Below are 19804 nucleotides of genomic sequence, written 5' to 3' on the forward strand. Positions count from 1 at the left end.
AGATTTTCCTTAAAACCAAAACTGTTTTCAATAAAGATATTAACCTTAATAAGATGTGTAGAACTAACAAAAATTAAGAAAAACTGAATTAAGAGGAAATTACTTGTGCGAGATGGCGAGGCGAGGCGAGGCAAGACGGCGAGGCGAGAGGGCTGTGTGCTGAGGCGAGGCCGCGAGGCGAGAGGGCTGTGTGTTGAGGCAAGAGGGCGGCTGGCGAGAGGGCAGGGCTGAGTGTGAGAGAGGCGGCAGGCTGTGTGTGTGCAGTGAGTAGAGAGTAGAGACTTAGGGTTTCAATACAAAATCAGAAAATATATATATATATATATATATATATATATATATATATATATAAAGGGTATTTTAGTAATGTAATATACCGGGTATTTATCTGGGTCGGGTCTGGATTTTTTTGATAAAACCTGGACCCCACCCGAACCCGCTTCGGGTTTTTTTTTTTTAAATCCATACCCAACCCTATTCTTTATCGGACCAGGTAAAACCCGGCCCATTAGGGTCGGGCTAGACCGGGTATCCGCGGGTCGGATTTAAATTGTCATCCCTAACCAATATTGCCATATACGTATTGTTTGTATTGTTTTATTTTACTCTAAAAAAGGCCAAAAGATACCCTTTTTTTTTTTTTTTATCTTTTATCTCAAAAAAGAAAAAAAGCTGCTAGAAAGAAGACTTTGTTTTTTGTTTTTTTGTTTTTGTTTTTATATAAGATAAAAATTCTACTTTAACCTAATATAAGTATATATGTGTGTGAAAGTTCTTTTTTAGAGACTTGAACTCCAATCCTTGTTCTTGCACCTCACAAGCACTTATACTTGTTGAGCGACCATCACACCAAAGGTGTGTGGCATTGCTAGAAAGAAGACTTGGTATTAATTTCTTCTTGTTAAAAACAAAACTTGCTATTAATTTGTTCATTAGTCATTCATTAAGGACCATTTCCATTGCCCTTCCTTATTGTTGTAACTATTGATTTTTTTTTTTTTACTTGCTACATAATGTTTACAAGCTAACGAGACAATAAATTAATGTGATTAATTTTATATCAGCAACACAATAAATAAATAGAAAAGTTAATTAATGCTTTAAGGAAATCAGCTTAGAAAATATTTTTAGAAACTTTTTATGGGAAAATAAAAAAAGAAACTAACTTTTTCAATATTTTTTTATATTTTTCGTAAAAGTTGTATTAAAACTTTCCTAAAATTGTCTATTAACAAATGCCCTAAAAGCACCTGATAACCGGACACATAAATAAATTTCTTAATTACTTTTTAGTTGTATTTTATAAAATGATACATCAGTTTATAAGAGCATTCACATTAGTCTCAGCAAAATTTTAGTTAGACAATGGAATGTGACTAGGGTAGTTCCCTATTTATTAAATAATCAATGTTTGAGACATATATACAAAACGTTTATTATTTTTTAATATTTGATATTTATAAACATTTTATGGATTTTCAGGTTTTGTTTACTAATATTTAATTGTTTTTAGTTTTTATTTAAGTTAAAATAAGATTCTTATATAGTAATATATTTAGGATATATATTCTTAGGAATGTTTTTACTTATGAATTATGTTTGGGTAAAATACATTTTTGGTACTTATTTTTTACACCATATTTTAATTTAGTCTCTAACCTTTCAATTATGTCAATTTGGTCCTTAACATTTTAGTACCATGTCAATTTATTTCCTGTCGTTATCTTTTGGAAGGAAATTATTGATATGGCTAACAGCCAAAATAAAATTTTAGTTTCTGTTGATGTGTGATGTAGAACAGACAGCACATTTCTTCCTAGAGCAGCAGGGGCACTGGAAGTCATAACGTAAGATCAAGGGGGGTGCTAGTAGAGACCATCGAGGCAATATTGTCGAAATTGCATGAAATTTGGCATGTTGAAGGGAAACGATATTCTGATCCAGACTCAAGATACTTGAGTGTCGCCTAAATTTAGGCAAATTCCTTCTAAGGCCCCGAAAACAGTATTTTTGTTATTTATAGTCATATTTATTTTTCCTTAATAACTTTTAGTTTAAAAGTCAAAATAAGTTCCTGTTTATTTTAAGAAGTCTCTTAGAGACAGTATTTCAATTTCTACAATTATCTCATTTTTTCTATTTTTGGCAAAAATCACTATTTTGCCACCTAATTATGTGATTAGCATGAATTAGAGTTTCTGGGCATTACCCTAGCCGCCCTAGGGTTTCTTTTACTATTTAAACAAATTGTAGCCTCTAGGGAAATTTAGTTTTTATATTTATAAAATAGAGACTTTGTCTATTTTTTTGCTTGGTGGATTAATTCTTGATTTATCACCTTATAGATTCAAGAAACCGCTCATGAATTTGAGGTTTACTACCCAAGAACTAACATTTTATTTTCTTTACATCAAAGAGGGCATCGTGTGTGTTTTCTTCAAACTTTCACGACATCAATGTGGCAATAAACTAGTTTTTTATTTTGGCTGTTTACCATGTCAATAATTTCTATCCAAGAGATAATGGAAATGACTAAATTGACATAACATTGAAAGTTTAGGGACCAAATTGACACAATTGAAAGGTTAATGACCAAATTCAAATATGGTGTAAATGATAGGGACAAAATACATAGTTTACCCATTAAATTTAAATAACATATAAGTTGGTCATAAGCTTAAAAATGAAAATTGAAATTTTTGTATCAATTAATTTTTCAACTATTTTTTTTTCCTTTCATATGATAGATTTTATAGTAAAATTCTTCTTTTGAGTATTCAACAGAATCCTTCATGACTCTAGGTCAAATCTTTCCTTCACATGAATATTTAACAAGTCACGTGAATATTAAAAAAATGTTATATGACTAAAAGTACACACAAATTCTATTTTCAACCACCACATAGATAGAGGGGTATGCTCCATTTAGTTCAATTAGTAAAACCTCTTGTCATTAAATAAGAAATACAGGATTCAAACCCCACCTTTTTGAGCTGATGATAAAAAGCATACATTATAGGTTGAAATTTTATCTGTTAATTAAAAAAAAGAAAAAAAAACTCTATCTGGTTGGAAAATTTTTCCTGCTAACCGATTTCACAAATTTCTTTTTGGGCTGAACTAAAATAGTAAAATGGTAGATCACATTTTCAAATACATATGTAAAACTTTTATACATGTAGCAAAATAATTTTTAAATGTGTGAATAGTGTTGCGGGTCCTATTTTTAATTAAAAAAAAAAAGCTAAAAAGTACATGAACAATGCACCACTATGCGGTTACTGTTCACGCACAATGGTGAACAGTGCATCATGTCTCCTGTTAAAATTTGTACAAAGGAAGGAAAAAAAAAAAGTCTGAAACGTGAAACACAGACGCCAACCTCCCTATCCAAACCCACCCGTAGTCTCACTCACAAATTAATGAAATTTGCTCCCACCTCTCTGTGTCAATTTGTTTCATTAAATGCTAGCATGTCAGTTTGTTTCATCTCTTGAAAGTTGAAAGAGATAAGATAAGGGGCCACGGGTCAATATTTTACAATTGTAAGGATTGACTTCTTTGTTTTTGTGAACATAAACTGTGTGTGGTTGGATGGAAAGCATGTACAAATATTTTTTTTAAAGAAAATATTTTGTGTGTTTCTGAAAATGATTCGAAAAATATTTTCATTTGATTGATTGAGTTCCTAAAAAATGTTATAGAAAACATATTTTTACTAAAAATTCTATGGATTTTTAGGTTTTGTTTACCCATTTTTAATTGTTTTTAATTTTTATTTAAGTTAAAATAAGGTTCTTATATTGTAGTATATTTAAGATATGTATTCTTAGGAATATTTTTACTTATGAATTAAGTTTATATAACATATAAGTTGGTCATAATCTTGAAAACGAAAATTGAAATTTTCATATCAACAAAATTTTTAACTTCTTTTTTTTCTTTTCATATGATAGATTTTATCGTTAAATTCTTCTTTTGTGTATTCAAGAGAATCCTTCATGACTCTAGATTAAATTTTTCCTTCACATGAATATTAAACAAGTCATATGAATATTAAAAAATATTAAAATTCTTCTACATGTGTTATTTAAAAAAGTCACATGAATATTAAAAAAATGTTATATGACTAAAAGAACACACAAATTGTCTTTTCAACCACCACATAGAGGGGTGGGCTCTATTTAGTTTAACTGGTAAAACCTTTTGTCATCAAATAAGAGATCTATGTTTCGAATCCCGCCTTCTTGACCTAATGATAGAGAACAATTATCATGGAACGTACATTATAAATTGAAATTCTATCTTATCTGTTTAAAAAAAAAAAAAACCTCTATCAACTGGTTGAAGGAATTTTCCTGCCAACCGATTTCACACATTTCATTCTGGGCTGAACTCTAATAGAAAAATGGTACATCACATTTTCAAATACAATATGAAGAAACAAAGACTTGGTCCTACTGACTGCAACTGCAACAATGTGAAATGAAGACTTCCAGTTAATTTGGTCATCAATTAGGGGACCTTTTTCATTGTCGTTTGATCGAAGGGGAAACACTCCTTTCACAAAACGAGACTTACATTCTATGAAAGGAGCGATTCATCACTTAAAAGAGATAAGATAAGGGGCCACGCGTCAATATTTTGCAATTGCAAGGATTGACTTCTATGTTTTTGTGAACATAAAACTGTGTTTGGTTTGATGGAAAACATGTTAAAATATATTTTCTAAAATGAAAATATTTTATGCGGTTTTGAAAATGCTCCGAAAAATATTTTTATTTGTTTGGTTGAGTTCTTAAAAATGTTATAAAAAACATATTTTTTTACTACTTTTTCGCATTGTCTCATCTTCCAAGCAAGTTAGTGGGGGATGGTGATTGCGTGACTAATAATGATGATTGGGGGTAAAGGATTAGTTGAGAGCAATGGTTCAACATGAACAAAGTTTCTTTACAAACTAATTTGGAGAAAAATTCTACAAACTAATTTAGAGAGAAACTCTACAAACTCCTCATATATTTCTATATTGAGTGTGAATTTTGAAAATTTAACCGTTAAATTGCATGTTCTTATTATATTCTTCATGCATGTAAACTTTCAAGAAGATTAAAGATCAATTGCTATTTCATCAAATAAATGTTAAAATTTCAAATTTTTATGATCTAAAATTGTGTATACAAAATAATTTATTAATCGAATAGTAAATAATATCTAATTTGAACGAAATTTGATATGCATGTTAAGAATATAAGGAACATGAAATTCAACGGTTAGATTTTCAAAATTCACAAAAAAAAGAGATATATAAAAAGTTAGAAAAGTTTCTCTCCAAGTTTGGAAAAAAACTTTGTTCGTTCAACATCCATAAACCCAACAGCATTCTTCTTCTGATACGCACATGCAACAATGGAGGATCCCAAAATTGTCTCTTTTTTTTTTTTTTTTGGGTAAACCCAAAATTGTCTCTATCACACTATTTCTTTCTCTTTGTGTATATATCTCTCTCAATAATTTTTCTGAACCACTCAAGCAATGGGGTTGTTTTTATTTTATCCTAATGCAGTAATGAGTATGTAATGGTAGGGGTAGGCCCTGCTTTGTCACGAGTTCAATTACCTTTTTAGAATCATAGTGCAGATATGTCGATGGTCTACTGTTTAGGCACGTTATCTGATAATCCGATAAATGGACTCATGTTTCTTTCTCCTGACATGTTAAAACGTTATCTGATAATTGATATATGGACCCATGTTTCTTCCTTTTGAAACAATTACTAAGGTTATTCCCTAGTGATTAGTGTTATGTATTGAGTGAAATGTTCAGCATACATGCTTCCCTAGATGCACTAGCTCTTCAGCCGAATACCTTAGACATATTCACCACAGCAGATCAAGCGTGTGTTTGACATTGATTATTTTAGTTAATTTATTTTACTATTTAGTTTATTTTTACTATTATTTATAAGCCACATTGAGATAAATTGATTTACTCCTAACACTTATCAATTACTTTAAATGCACAGTCTTGAACTTTCTACATTAGTCCATGTCAATTGATTAGTTGTTGAAAACTCCAAATTCCCAACGAAAGTTTGACTATAAGGGTTAATCATGCAAGCCTTTACCACGTGAATATGCAGATCTATGGGTTTTCAGAAAAGCACTTCATCTTTTGCCCGCTCACAAAGTGAGGAACACGTGGAATCTTTTGGCCCTTCCTTTTTGCAATAGCACAATGTGAATCATGTGATGTGTGTTTCACTTTCAAGTTTCATCCTCCCATTCAGGAAAAAACAAAAAAAGAAAAAAAAAGTAAAGAAAGACTTCATACTCCAGTCAATATCTTATATGAACTATTTTTGGTACGTGGAAAATTTTTTGCGAAGGTAAACAGTCCATAGAGTTGTTGGTTTCTTTAAAGAAAGACTTCATATTCTCGTCAAGATATTATATTATATTATATCTAACTCTATACCTTTTTTAAAAAAATTTAGAGAAAATTGCCAATTTTTAATTATCATTTTTTATCATTAAATCAATTTATTAATTAATTTTTGGTATAGATAAGGATTGAATTTTGAATTTCTTATACAACTACAAGAGATTCTACAAATTAAACTAACTAAAACCTACTAGAGATGAACAATACTTATTTGATTGCCTGATTGGCAATCAATCATTCTGATTTCAAGAATTCTTACTTGCCATTGCAGGATTGAGATTCTCTAATTAAAGTTTTAAGTTTTAGGAAAAATCCAATGAAAAATACATGGTTAAATTTTATTACGTCATTAACACTTAATAGATTTAATTCTTTTTATTAAAATATTGATGATATAATGAAGTGTGCCTTTGGGATTAGACTATAAAGCTAATTTTTAGTGTTTTATTTTTTGACTACAGCAAAATAATTAGTTTTGAAAGGAACATAGAATTTAATTCGTTTTTAAAATATTGATAAGATTTTAGAATATATATATATTGAGTGTTGACATTAATTCAAGAATTCTAAAAATATTAATCATGGCTAGTTCTCATTTATTTCCCTGGAATGAAACAATAGTAACTCGTATTGTGTGGACACATTTTGTACTCCCAAGGAAACTATGTTTTGTACTCCCTGGGAAACTTTTTGAATCCCATGTCTAAAGAAACTCCTCCCACTTTCTCACTTATAAGCCTAAGCCGAAGAGAGGAGCGTACCATCAGTTATCATCAGTTATTAATAACTGATGGTACGCTCCTTTCTTCGGCTCAGGCTGATAAGTGAGTTTGTTTCGATGTGAGATTGCAAGAAGTTTCCCATGGAGTACAAAACACAGTTTCCCTAGGAGTACAAAATGTGTCCACACACCTATCATTTGGTGATAGGCCTAGCCAACATGATTATTGGTTAACAATCTAATGTGCTTGGGATTAGCTCATAAGTTAGTTTTTTGCTTTTCATTTTTTTATGTATAGCTTTCTAAAACTTTAATATTTCTTATTTTTACACATTTTTTCAAAGTATAACTATACATTAAAATATATTCAGTAAAAAGTGTTCAACAAAAAAACTAAATAAGTTGTTTTCTACGTACAAATGTCGGTGAGAGTTTAAAAAGGCCAATGGCAATGTACGTTGGTGATGGTTCAAGCGGTCATAAATAATGCTCAACAACCAAACAATGTTTAGACTTGCATCTTAAATATTATAAAATTAGTATTAGAATTTTTCTAATATAATTCAATAACAAACGCAATAAGAGCACCCGTTAACCTGATAAAATTTGTCTACAAATTTAGTTATAACCTAAGCTATAATTTCACTCAATGTCTTTTATTGAATATGAATTTTGATAAATCCACCATTGGATTAAGTTTTTTTCTTATATCCTTCATGCTTACAAAATTTTCAGGAGATTAAAAATCAATCACCATGTCATCAATCATTTATTTGATTTTGAAAGTTTTTATAGTTTAATATTATGCACTACAAACAAGTTTATAGATCATATAATAAATAATATTTGATTGGCACAAAATTTGACATATATGTTAAGAGCATAAAGAATATATAATCTAACGATTAGATTTTCAAAATATGTAGTCATGTTCATTTTTTTTTAGTTGAAGTTGTAGTATTAGGTTACAACCAAATTTGTAACCAAATCTTGTTCCCGTTAGCCAGACCCAATTAATATAACCTTAAAAAGGTAATTATTAAAAATTAAAAAAAAACTTGGACACAAAAAAAATGAAAAAATGAAGAAAATAAATACATAAAAAGAGACAAGATAAAGGGCCACGCGTCAATATAATATTATGCAGTTGCTAGGATTGGCATCTTGTTTTGTGAACATATGTCACAATTAAATGTGAGTTCTAGTTCTTATCAAAAAATAAAATAAAATAATTTTGGGTTTTGTTTAACTCATTTAGTAAAGTCTCTTTTCGTAAAATAAGTGATCCACCGACACCAAAAATCATCGGATGATAATGAACAATGGTTAGGAGTGTACGCCATAAGTTCAAACTATATTTCAAAAAAAAAAATCACAATTAAATTAACAGAGGTGTTACGTCCACAACAATTTTACAACAAATCATAGATAATTAATTGTTATTGGTTCAAATTTGAACCTAATACTAAGATTACTTTTTTGCCCCAACAATAACAACAGTAATAACCTGCCACTTAAGATTTGTTATAAAAATGTTGTGGATATATCATTTCTTTTAAATTAAACTTTTTTTTAGCACCAAAAAAAAACTGTGTTTTTCTTTTATATATGTAATTTTTGTTTTTTGAGAATCTAATTTATAAATGGATAAAATAATTTAAAAATTAACAGGAGAGTGGTCCTATTTTTTAGGCAATGTTTTAGTAGAAGTTATGATTGTTCTATAATTTTGTCTCTACTTAAACATAGAGGTGTAAGAATATTTTTGAACTAAAAAAAAATGAGGAATCCAAACAGGGAAATCCCTTTAAATAGTAGTATAAATAACCAACCCTTTCATTTTAAAATAAATAAGATTTTTATGTACATCTCAACTATCAAGAACCATCAAGATGTACAATGAAATCTCCCTCACTAATAACATTTTTAATATATTTTATTATTTTATTGAAAATGGGGTTTGTAGGTGTTTTCCTTATTTCCAGCCCACTTAAATCCTGTTGTGCATGGCATTGGACCACCCCAACACTAGGTGATACATATCACTAATTGAACCTACAACATCAAACTTGCAATGTGATAAGTCGCAAGGAATTCCTACCATCAGACCACCGTTGGGGGTGGTTTTAGTATTTCATTGTAAAACGAAGACTTGCTATAGGTTGGTCATAAGGACTATTGTAATTGTTGTTTACTAAAGAAAAGATTAATTTATGGTGTCACTCACATCTTATGAGCTGGGTAGAGAGCAATGCTTAGATAGAATGCCACAAGTAAAAATCTTGCCATTGCTAAGATTGATTGACTTGTTATTGTGAAGTCAAAACTAATCATAAACAAACCAAGTGAAATAAGCTAAGGCCAGACGACAAGGGCATAGGTAAATTTTATGAATATGTTACTTTTTAATAGTTCAATATTCAAAACCATAAAGCAAAGCTAGTCATATAATAGTCTTATAAAATCTCCCTTCAACTTAATAGATATTCTACGATCATACAAAACTTCTGAGATATTTCTCCATTTCATCCACCCTATTCTTATCCTATAATTCAATCTTCATCAATCGCTCTGCATTTATGAATTATTGACCTAAGATGTTGTCGCTATTTAGTATCTCTTGACCATCAAGTCTTATCGAAAGCTTTCAAATTCTAGAGCGCTTCGCCAAAATTCTACTTTAGCATTAACTCCATGCACTTCTAATTTTATCCAATAAAACTATATTATAAGCAAAAGACATACACCAAAGGACTTCCTATTGAATTGACTTAGAATGTGTTTGGATTCAACTGAAAAGGGGCTGCGTTTTGCGTTTTGCGTTTCAAGCCTTTTTTTTTTTTTTTTTTTTTTAAGCCGCAGATGTTGACTTGTCTTCCGTGAACAGTGCATCCGTGCACTGTTCACGGACCCACAAATTTCACTTTTCAGCCACTTTTTCATTAAAAATGGGTCCCGCGGTACCATTCACACATTTTAAAATTATTTTACTACAATATTTTCAGTTTTCAGTTTTCAGTTTTCAGCAATAAGTTCTATCCAAACAGACCCTTAGTGGGCTCATCCATCGCTAGTACAAAGAGATATGGACTTAATGCTGATCCTTGATACAAACATATAGTGATAGGAAATTGTGATTCGTCCAGTTATTTTAACACTAGTTACAACTTCGTCATTTATATCCTTAATCAACTTAATATACTTCAGATGAACTCCTTTCTTTTCCAAAACCCACCACATAACCCTTTTAAGGATCCTATCGTTTGCTTCCTCTAAATCAATGAAAACCATATTAAAATTTTACAAGCCTCTATGTATTTTTCCATTAAACATCTAGATAAGAAAATAGCTTCATGGGTAGATCATTTTGGCATAAAGCTAAATTGATTCTCCGATATTGTTGTTTCATGTCTTAAGCTATACTCGATCACTTTTTTTCCAAAGTTTTATAGTGACTCATAAGTTTAATTTCATAGTCATTTGTATAGTTATGAATATCTTCCTTGTTCTTGTAAATAGGTATTAAAGTACTTTTTATCCTCCACTCAGAAAGCATTTTGATACTTATCCGCTCAAAATCCACCAAAGCAGGACCAAGTGCCTCACGACTCATGAGAGATACCCTTGACACTTACATTTAGCACCACATGATAAATTCCAATGTGAATGAATGTGCACCATTGCCATAGTTAGAAGAAGATTTAGGACCAATGCAAGAGCATTAACATCCGCCTCATAACAATGTCTTCATAAAAATTCTAGCTAAAATTCTCACGTTTGCTATTTAAATTAACATATTGTCTGTTTCTTCAAATTATAAATTATTTTATACGCATTTTGCCTTATTACATTGATGGTACTCTTGTCAAATGGGTCACTAGTTGGATGCTACCACTGTGCTTTCTCAAAGCAGTGATGGATCAACATACTCCATAAAATTTTCTATCGCAACTTTCTAGAAGAAGTCCACATATATAAAATCACCCTCATAGGAGCCCTTATTCTGGCAAAATTAATCTTTTAGATTCCCCCAATTGAATTCAACCATGTTAGAGTATTGATCAATGCAACAAAAAGATCAAATAAGTTCCAGCAAATCTAAAATCTCCAATAGGCAAGGTTCCTTTGAGTTAAGCAGTGCAAGGAGCTATTTGCAGACTCGGTAACCATTAAACAGGTCCACAATTCCAATATCTTGACTAAAGTTCAAGGCTTTCAGTGATAAGTAGGCTGCCATCTGTAGTTGATCACCCTGAGAGGAACCTGATCTCTGCAAGCCACCATAACTGCTCCATTGCTGTCTCTAATAATAATCCCAAAGCTCACTCTGTTGGCCAGTGCCCTATTCATCTTAAAATGATGAGGTGTGGTGGGTTCCATTCAGTGGAACGGAGCTTGTGCCTGTTGATTCGTCTCTCCTCTCCATAGAGAATTTCTATTACATCCATATAGACGTGAAAAATGGCTTCAGATTCAGTGTCAAGTGTTTGCAACACTTTTCCCACCACTTCAATGAACAGCATATGATGAGAGCTTTTTCAACAACCCTGATTCTAACCAACATTTCTGAGCACCGGTACATTCCCAAAACGTATTAGTTCCTTTATAATGCCTCATAATAATACTTCATAATACAAATGAGCACTGAAACAACCATTTCTATTTAATTTCTGAAACACCTTGTCCTCCATACCCATGCTGATCCAAGCTGAGAACACCACCTCAAAGAAATTAGTCCAATTTTGAACAGGCCTCAAATGGATTCCAATGCACCCCACCATTGATCACCTCACTATATTCAAATTTCAAACATCATAGCATCTTTATTTGCAACTAGCTAGAATTGCTTAAGAAATAAAGGAGCCAAATGACTACTACCACTCCAAGCACTATGCCAAAACCATCCCTACTTTATATCCAACAAAACCATACAAAGAGTCCCACACTACACTAATGGCCTTCCCAACTTCCAACCCATGTGTTGTGCGGGCAGAATTAGAAGGACAACTGTAACTTGCTATCCTCTTGCCGAGCAGGCAAATATTTACCTCTGCAGAAAAGATGATTCATTCGAATCGACATACTACTTTTTCAGTACTTACCTCCAAACATACTTCTACCCTCACTGTCACCTAAATTCTAATTTTTTTATCCAGCGAAAACATTATTGAAGAGTGTAACCATATGGTTTTACATTGAATTGTTATAGAATTTAAATCCAGATATTAACTCAATGTAATCAGTGGAAGGCAAGCTTTTAATCATGGATTATCTAAGAAAAAGAAAAGGAAACTCAAGCATACAGGAAATTTCTCACCCATTTGTTCATCATGGACAAACAACACACAACATATTACTTCTGGTTTGAGAGAAGCAAGGACGGTTCTTAATGATAGAAAAATCTTCTGCTAGCTTCTCTTTGTAAAGAAACAGAGTGTGCTTTTACGTATGCATGATATCCATTCTCTGTAAATGGATTTGTTTTCATTAAAAAATATAGACAGTGATCTTCAAAGAAGATGGCCAGACAAAGCTACAATCTTTCTCAGAAATAAAACTCAGCACCTAAAAATAACAATAATATTCCAATTTATGTATATGAGAAGTAACTTATTCATCTCGTGCCCTTGGACGAACTCCAAGTCCAGTTCTTATATTTGCACCCACTTCCAGGAGGTCTTCCACCTATATAAGATATGCAACATTGAGTACATTTTCAACAGTTCAAAATTAATAAATAAATAAACCAAACACTCACTTGAAACAAAGTTCTTCACTTTTAAGTATAGTGAGAGTTTAATTATTATGCCAATGTGCTCAAGTTCAAACAGTACAAGCGACCTAAGTTTCATAATCCCTATATAATTGGTGATAATGAGGTGGAAAAGATGCACAATGATTTATTGATCAATTATCATAGCTGATAAATTGTTGAACTCATAGTAGCAATTTGTCTACCAAAAGAATATCAGCTTAGTGTAGGATAATAAAATTAGAATTTTAGGTGACAGCATAGTGGGTTGGAAGTATGTTTGGGGATAAGAACTGAAAAAATAGAACTTTAGGGTGACAAAAAGAGGTGAAAGTACTTGACTCTAACTGCATGGAGGTTGGAAGAAGAAAAAGAGAAGAGGAAAAAGAAAAAACAATTTAAAAGACATCCACCAAAAGAAAGAGAACACATTTTTACACCCAAAATTTAACTGAAAGCAATGAAGCCAAGGTATAATTGAAACACAATCCCTTCCAAGTAATGACACACCAACGAAGTGTAGCACAGTTTGTATATATGGCCGAGAGGGCATAACTACAGTTAAGAGGTTGAAAATTTGGAACCAATCAAAGGTAAAATAGAGCTCACGCCATCACTCATGTTGGAAAACTTTTCAAGCAATAATGTTCTCAGTACACCCCAGCTAAAATCACTCATACATGAAAAAAAAATCAAGTTTTGGGAAAGCACTCAACTCAACTTTAAATAACAAGTTCAATGGCTCACTCTGTTACCATCATCACCAGATACTGGTTAACAATTAAATAGATCAAACAATAGGTAGACTCTAAACAAAGAAATTCTATTTCCAAATAATATGTGGAAAGAATATCTGTTTTGTTCAATGCTTATCCTGCATGGGAAGTTACCTCCAGAATGCACTGCCAGCCTTTTTTTTTAACTAAATCTTGTGATTAATAAACACTTTTTGCAACTAACAGAAGACCAAAATCACATCAAATGTTTTTCTTTTTCCTCTTTCAATTTATTCATTGATCAACACTCAAATTAAACAGTATCGACTAATGAACAGACAAGTTCATTTAATTTTGTTCTCAGGCTGTGTTCTTAAGGGAACTCCACCATAAAATTTCTGAAATCTTATCCATCCAGATTGAAATAAGTGAACTAAATTTCGTCACGTCAGCAACATTTAAACAAACATTGACTATTACCATTTTGGTTCAATTTAAATTATTGACGATGTGGCAAAAAAAAAAATCTAACCTGCCCATTTCAAAATAGATATAAAAAGGTTTTGTGAGGGGTAAAACATAGGTACATTACATTTCCCAATTAAATTAAAACACATTACCCTAGTTATGCTTCATTAGTCAATACAGCCTTGTGTTAGAATTTAATTGAGGAATTTAATATAGCCTACATAAATAACTGTAGCTAAGTTTCACCCTTTTACAAAACCTATCATTGAATTACCTAAGGACTCCGAAGCATCCTAATCCGGGTTTCTATCATACGATTTTTGAAGGAGACACATTGAAGATTGTTTCACACAAGTAGTAAAGTAAATATGCAGATAACATATTCCATCATGTCAGATGAACTACAAAAAAAAGACACACAGTTTAAGCAACGACCAATACTCCTTAGTTGTTCGTAATGAAAATGGTTTATGTTGCAGTTTCCTATGATTCTTTTTTTCTCATAAATAGTACATGAATTATTTCCTTAAGTTGTTCCACACTATTTCACAGCCTTGTGGAAAGACTAAAAAGCCCCTAAAATGCCAGAGAGAGAGAGAGAGAGAGAGAGAGAAGCGGACCTTGTGGATGCCGGAGACGTGGAGGACGGAAACGGCGGCGGCGGCGGTGGCGCCGACGAAGAGGGAGGCGACGGAGAAGGCTTTGAAAGGCATGAAGTGGGAGTCGCCGGCGTGGCCTCTTTTGAAGGAAGATATGGCCCACCCCAACTGGGCAGCACTAGCTAGGGCCCACCAGATGTGGCTGTAGGTCTCAGTCCCAGTCCCACCACCACCGCCTTCGTTCTCCTCCATCTGCGATCCAACTTCAACTTTAGCCTCTCCAGCTTTAGCTCTTGCAGTTGCAGTCTTGCTTTGCCCCCAACTCTGTTTTCAGTCTATCTAAAATTTGTTGCACATTCTTTGCTTTCCCTTTTCTCTGTATGGGCTTAACTTGGGGGATGGGGTCTTGTCTTTTTGTTGGGTTTTCAACTGGGTGTTAATAGGCTTCAAACATAGATGAATTAATGTGTGGGTATGATAATGACACCACCAACATTGTAAAACAACCAGCCCATTAACTCACAAAAGTATCTTAAACCCATCAACCCCATCGATTTAAAATTACACTATCTAATTTTGCCTAAATTTCTTTTCATTTGTGTAATTTCAAATTCATTTAATTCAGTCAGCTCTCTCTAAAACAATGTAGTCTTGTGTTTTTCTTTTTCCACCTTTCCCTCTCTCTTCATTTCACCCTCAATTTTAAGGAAAGAACTCTTGGGCCAAAATATCCTTTGCATCATTGTCTATTTATAAGACTTCCTATTTCATTGCTCATTTGACAAGGAATAATCTTTTCTTTCACCCTAAGAAATAGAATTTTTTTCCACACTAAGGAAAAAAAAAACAATTTAGTTTTTCTTTCTTTAACAAAAAAACCATATAACTTTTCAAGTCACAATAGGAATTTAAGGCATTTCACAAAAACCTCCACTCTAACTCAAATTCTATCACCATTTTTTTTTCCTTTTGAGATAGCTCCAACTTAATCAAAGCAAACTTTTTCTTGAAAAAAAAAAATCACTACTTATGTAGCTTAACCCGTACTCATGCACACTTGGATTGCAAAATTGTACGGAATATAATATTCTCTCAAATTCCATCAGGACCTACCGATCCTAGATATCTCATAATTCACACAAGAAATAATCCAATAAACCAAGTAAGCTCTGATACCACTTGTTGAATCCTAATCTAGGCTTACTTGAATTAATAAATTCAACTAACAATTTCAATCAATCAAAAACTTTATCACTACAATTACCATATCAAGAAATCAAGCACACACATAATCATAGATTTAGGAAAATCATTTATTCTCAAAAGAAAAAACCATAGGACAAACTCTAAATAAATTCATTATTATAAAATAAATTACAATATCTTCTCAAGATTATGCATAACTTGAGATCTATGCCAAATACTATGCATCTTCTCTTTAGAAAATGATAGAACTCACCTAAGATTTTCACTTGCGTTGGATATAGCAACTTTTATGGTTGTAGTGTCCCAAAAATATTTTTCCTAGAGAAAACTTAAAATTTATCTTCCTTTCTTTTGGTTTTATGCTTCATTTTAAGATTGCCTCCTCTCCCCACAGGGAAGGGCCCATGGGCCAAAGTTATCAAATCATTTGCTACTCTATTTATAACACTTTAATTCCTAAACATGGTAGACAAGCAAAAATACATTATGTCTTTGACAAGGAAGAGGCTTACATTCTATTCCAAGAAATATTAGCTACCTTTCCTTCCACACAAAGGAAACCCAAAAAATAACCAAATTAATATTTCCTTTTTCAAGTAAAAACCCAATTAGCTTTCCAAGTCACAATAAGAATTTGAGGCAATTTCCCAACAAGTGCAACCCTATAAAAGTTTAGGGAGTCTAATTGCATTTTACCCTTGAATTTAATAATTCCTTTTAAAAAAATGTTGAATATAATTTAAATTTGGGTTAACTATAGAAATTCACCCTAAACGATTGGGGTACTTGTTTGCAACACAAAATATAAGAACTCATGATTAATTCCCTGATTGAAACAAACCTAACTACTTGTACCCCATAGTTCTTCTAAATGTTAACTTTTAGCAGTCACATGCCTTGAATGTGATTATTAGAGAATGAGATGACAACCCTTTTACATTTAGATTACCAAATTGTCAACCTACTCTTATTTATCCTTAATCGTAATCTAATAGTAATGTAGAGTGCACACCTAAACCCTTAGATTCAATCTAAAAAAAGATTCACACTAATCAGTAAGCTTAGGTTGAAGGCTAACATGAAATCAGTGGGGCTAAAGCACAACTAGGTACAATGGGTCTTTTGAAGATTTTAAGGATATTTATTTTCATATTAGAGATTTGCGAGGTACTTGGTTATTTTAGGGGTATGGGAGGTGGATTTCAGTCTCTTTAAAGGTTTTTTTTTTTTTTGTTCCTGAGTAATTGGTTCATTTTGGATGTTTTGCCCCCCTGGGGTGATGTTTTGGAGGTTTTGAGAGTATTGTGGTTATTTTAGAGACATTTGGTGGGAATTTAATTTAGCCAATTTGGAAGTTTCAAGTTAATTTTGGTGATTTTGAGAGATGGTACTTATGGCAATTTGGGAGATTTTGAGGTTATTTTGATTAAATTTAGATTTGGTAGGCATCTAGGTCAATTTGGAGAGTTTACACTGTAGAGGTAGTTTTGTCATTTTGGAGATTTTAGGGGTGTTTAAATCACTTTTAGAGGTATTGGGATATTCAATCAATTTAGAGGTCTTAAAGGTATTTTAGAGGTTTTGATTGTATTTTTGGAAGTATTTGGATATTTTAGTCATTTTAGGGAATTCATTATTTTTTGTCATCTAAGAGGTATTGGGGGTACTACAATGGTGTTGAAGGTTTGAATATTTTGATAATTTTTCTTATGTTTTGGTGTAATATTGTGGTCATTTTATCGAATGATATTTTGATCATCTTTTGATGTATTGGGTGTATTGCAGTCATTTTATTTAATAATATAATTACAAGCTATGACATGAACGTTCTTATCATTTAGATAAATTATTACATTAATTGTACTATAGGATTATCACCATGAGCTAATCATTATAATGTTAATCTCAGGATAATCTTATATTCCCCAAATGTTATGCAATAATAAACAAACTAAATGGAGGAATATGCCACATTTTCATAATCTTGTTGTAATGTTCACAACATTCCACGAACCAAACAGCCCAGCGAATTGGCTATATATGAAATGGAAAGATTTTTGAAGCAGACAAGAATAATGATATTAGCGTACAAGTCGTAGGATTCCATGTGATAACTGAGCATAGAGCTTTATTTGTTGAAAAATGAAAATACAGTCTCCAGTCCATAATGTTTTGAAACGACAATCACAATCTTACAACATGAATACATTTGGTAAACTAGAAGCCAAGCATATTATTACAAACTTTAGATGCATCTGATCTAAAGCAACCAGAAGCAAAGCACACCAAGTCTCCAACAAACACATTGAACCACGGATGTTCAAAGAAGAGAGACAAAAGGCCTAAGGAAACTCCAGAAAGCAAAAAAACAGGGCCAGAATTCCAGCAACAGTTATACTGCCTCTCCAAAAATCGCGGAAATATTGACTTTTAAGGGATGCCATGAGTTTGCTCCAATAACCCATATAGTGCTCATTAATCCGTTCACTGATATCATGGTAACAGGAATGATTACCTTCCACAATTTGAAGGCAAAGTTTGTTGATCAGATTAACCACTGCCTCATCTCTGCCTAGCCAGTTATCGAGAACCTTTTTCTCAACAAGCAGATCCACATCTTTTTCAGTTTTAATAAGATGATCTAATAGCACAATGTAATTACAGATGTAAGTTTCATGTGGATAATGACACTGCTCAAAGGCCATGAAGTTTCTGATGACACGATTAGTTGTGTCCCCTACTGTAAAGGATGGGATTTTCAAAACAGCCTCCATGTTCTCTAAGCATTTGAAGCATGACAAGAAACTCGACAACCATGACAAAGTTAAACATGGTAAGCATTCCAATAACCACTCTTCTGAAACTCAATGTCAAGTAAGCGTTTCCTTCTGTCTTCTCTGAATTCCACTCTTGCCTCAGCCAACTTTGTTGCACAAGGTAGTCGACGTTTAATTCTTTCTCCACTTTTCGGATCCAACGGAAGGAGAAAATATCTTAGGAAATCAATCAAATGTTTGGGTTGCTTCACCCTAGTAACATCCAATATATTGTTGTAATCATCAGAAGATCCATTTTTTAGATAGTAATCTTTCCAAAATCATAGAAAGTAATCAAGGGAAAGCTTATGAAAGGACTTATCCTCATTATGATGATTAGGGAGGTCCAAGTAGGCAAAATTATATAATTCCTCGAGGACAGAAAATGGAACCTGATTCTCCAGTAGTATCAAGTCATGCAAAATATCAGAGATGCTCTCGTGGATGTTGTCTTCTTCTGGGTATTGCTTAGTCCACCACAAGTGCTCAATGATAAAAATAGAATCCAAAAGAATCATCTTCACGAAATCTTCCTTAATGATTTCATGAAAGTTCTTTGCATAACAGTGACGGATCTTTAATTCTTTTTCTTGGACGCATCTTGCAAGTTATCCCTGGGTCTTTTTAGTTCAATAACAAGCGTTCAGGAAACACCCCAATTTCAATTCTTCCTTTTTCTTCAAATTTTCTTTGCCATGATGGAAAGGGCCAATTGAAATTTCTTTTGGAGTGTAGGCATCTTCATTTAAATTGCGGAGATTTCGGGGAACCCTGTAGATACAACACTCGGGCTGTTTGTCAGGTTCCAGGTCCCAGGCTTGTGGAATGGCTATAATAGTAAACTCCTCCAAGTGGTTGCCAGGCTCCATGTTGAACTGTAGAAAACTTGAATGGCCTGTTTGGATGTTTAAAAAAGGAGGGAGGGTAGAGTAGAGTAAAGAAAATGAGAGTAATTCAATTACTTTATTTGAGAGTTTTTTAAAGAAAGAGGGGGAGGGGTTTCAACTCCCTCTAACTCCTTATTTTTAATTCCTCCAAATTGGAGAGATTTGGAAGGAAAGTAAAGCAGATAAATTATTGTC

General features: G+C 32.5%; 1 protein-coding gene and 1 pseudogene across 1 annotated transcript; both read right to left on the reverse strand.

Moving 5' to 3' along the window:
* Nucleotides 1–12602: 12602 nt before the first annotated feature.
* Nucleotides 12603–15131, reverse strand: LOC142614950 (uncharacterized). The gene is made up of 2 exons (XM_075787596.1): nucleotides 14722–15131; nucleotides 12603–12850 (listed from the first exon to the last, which is right to left on the reverse strand). Exons 1-2 carry the CDS (start codon nucleotides 14950–14952, stop codon nucleotides 12776–12778), a joined length of 306 nt encoding a protein of 101 aa, XP_075643711.1. The 5' UTR covers nucleotides 14953–15131; the 3' UTR covers nucleotides 12603–12775.
* Nucleotides 15132–18226: 3095 nt separating this feature from the next.
* LOC142616649 (UPF0481 protein At3g47200-like) lies at nucleotides 18227–19591 on the reverse strand (annotated as a pseudogene).
* Between the last annotated feature and the right edge of the window lie 213 nt (nucleotides 19592–19804).

This window comes from Castanea sativa, chromosome 11 (assembly GCF_040712315.1).
Source record: "Castanea sativa cultivar Marrone di Chiusa Pesio chromosome 11, ASM4071231v1".
NCBI classification, from domain to species: domain Eukaryota; kingdom Viridiplantae; phylum Streptophyta; class Magnoliopsida; order Fagales; family Fagaceae; genus Castanea; species Castanea sativa.

Coding starts and splice junctions, on each gene's coding strand:
- LOC142614950 (XM_075787596.1), bottom strand. CDS start 14,952: ATGGAGGAGAACGAAGGCGGTGGTGGTGGGACTGGGACTGAGACCTAC. Junction 12,851..14,721: donor ACGTCTCCGGCATCCACAAG/GTCCGCTTCTCT, acceptor TATCTTATATAG/GTGGAAGACCTCCTGGAAGT.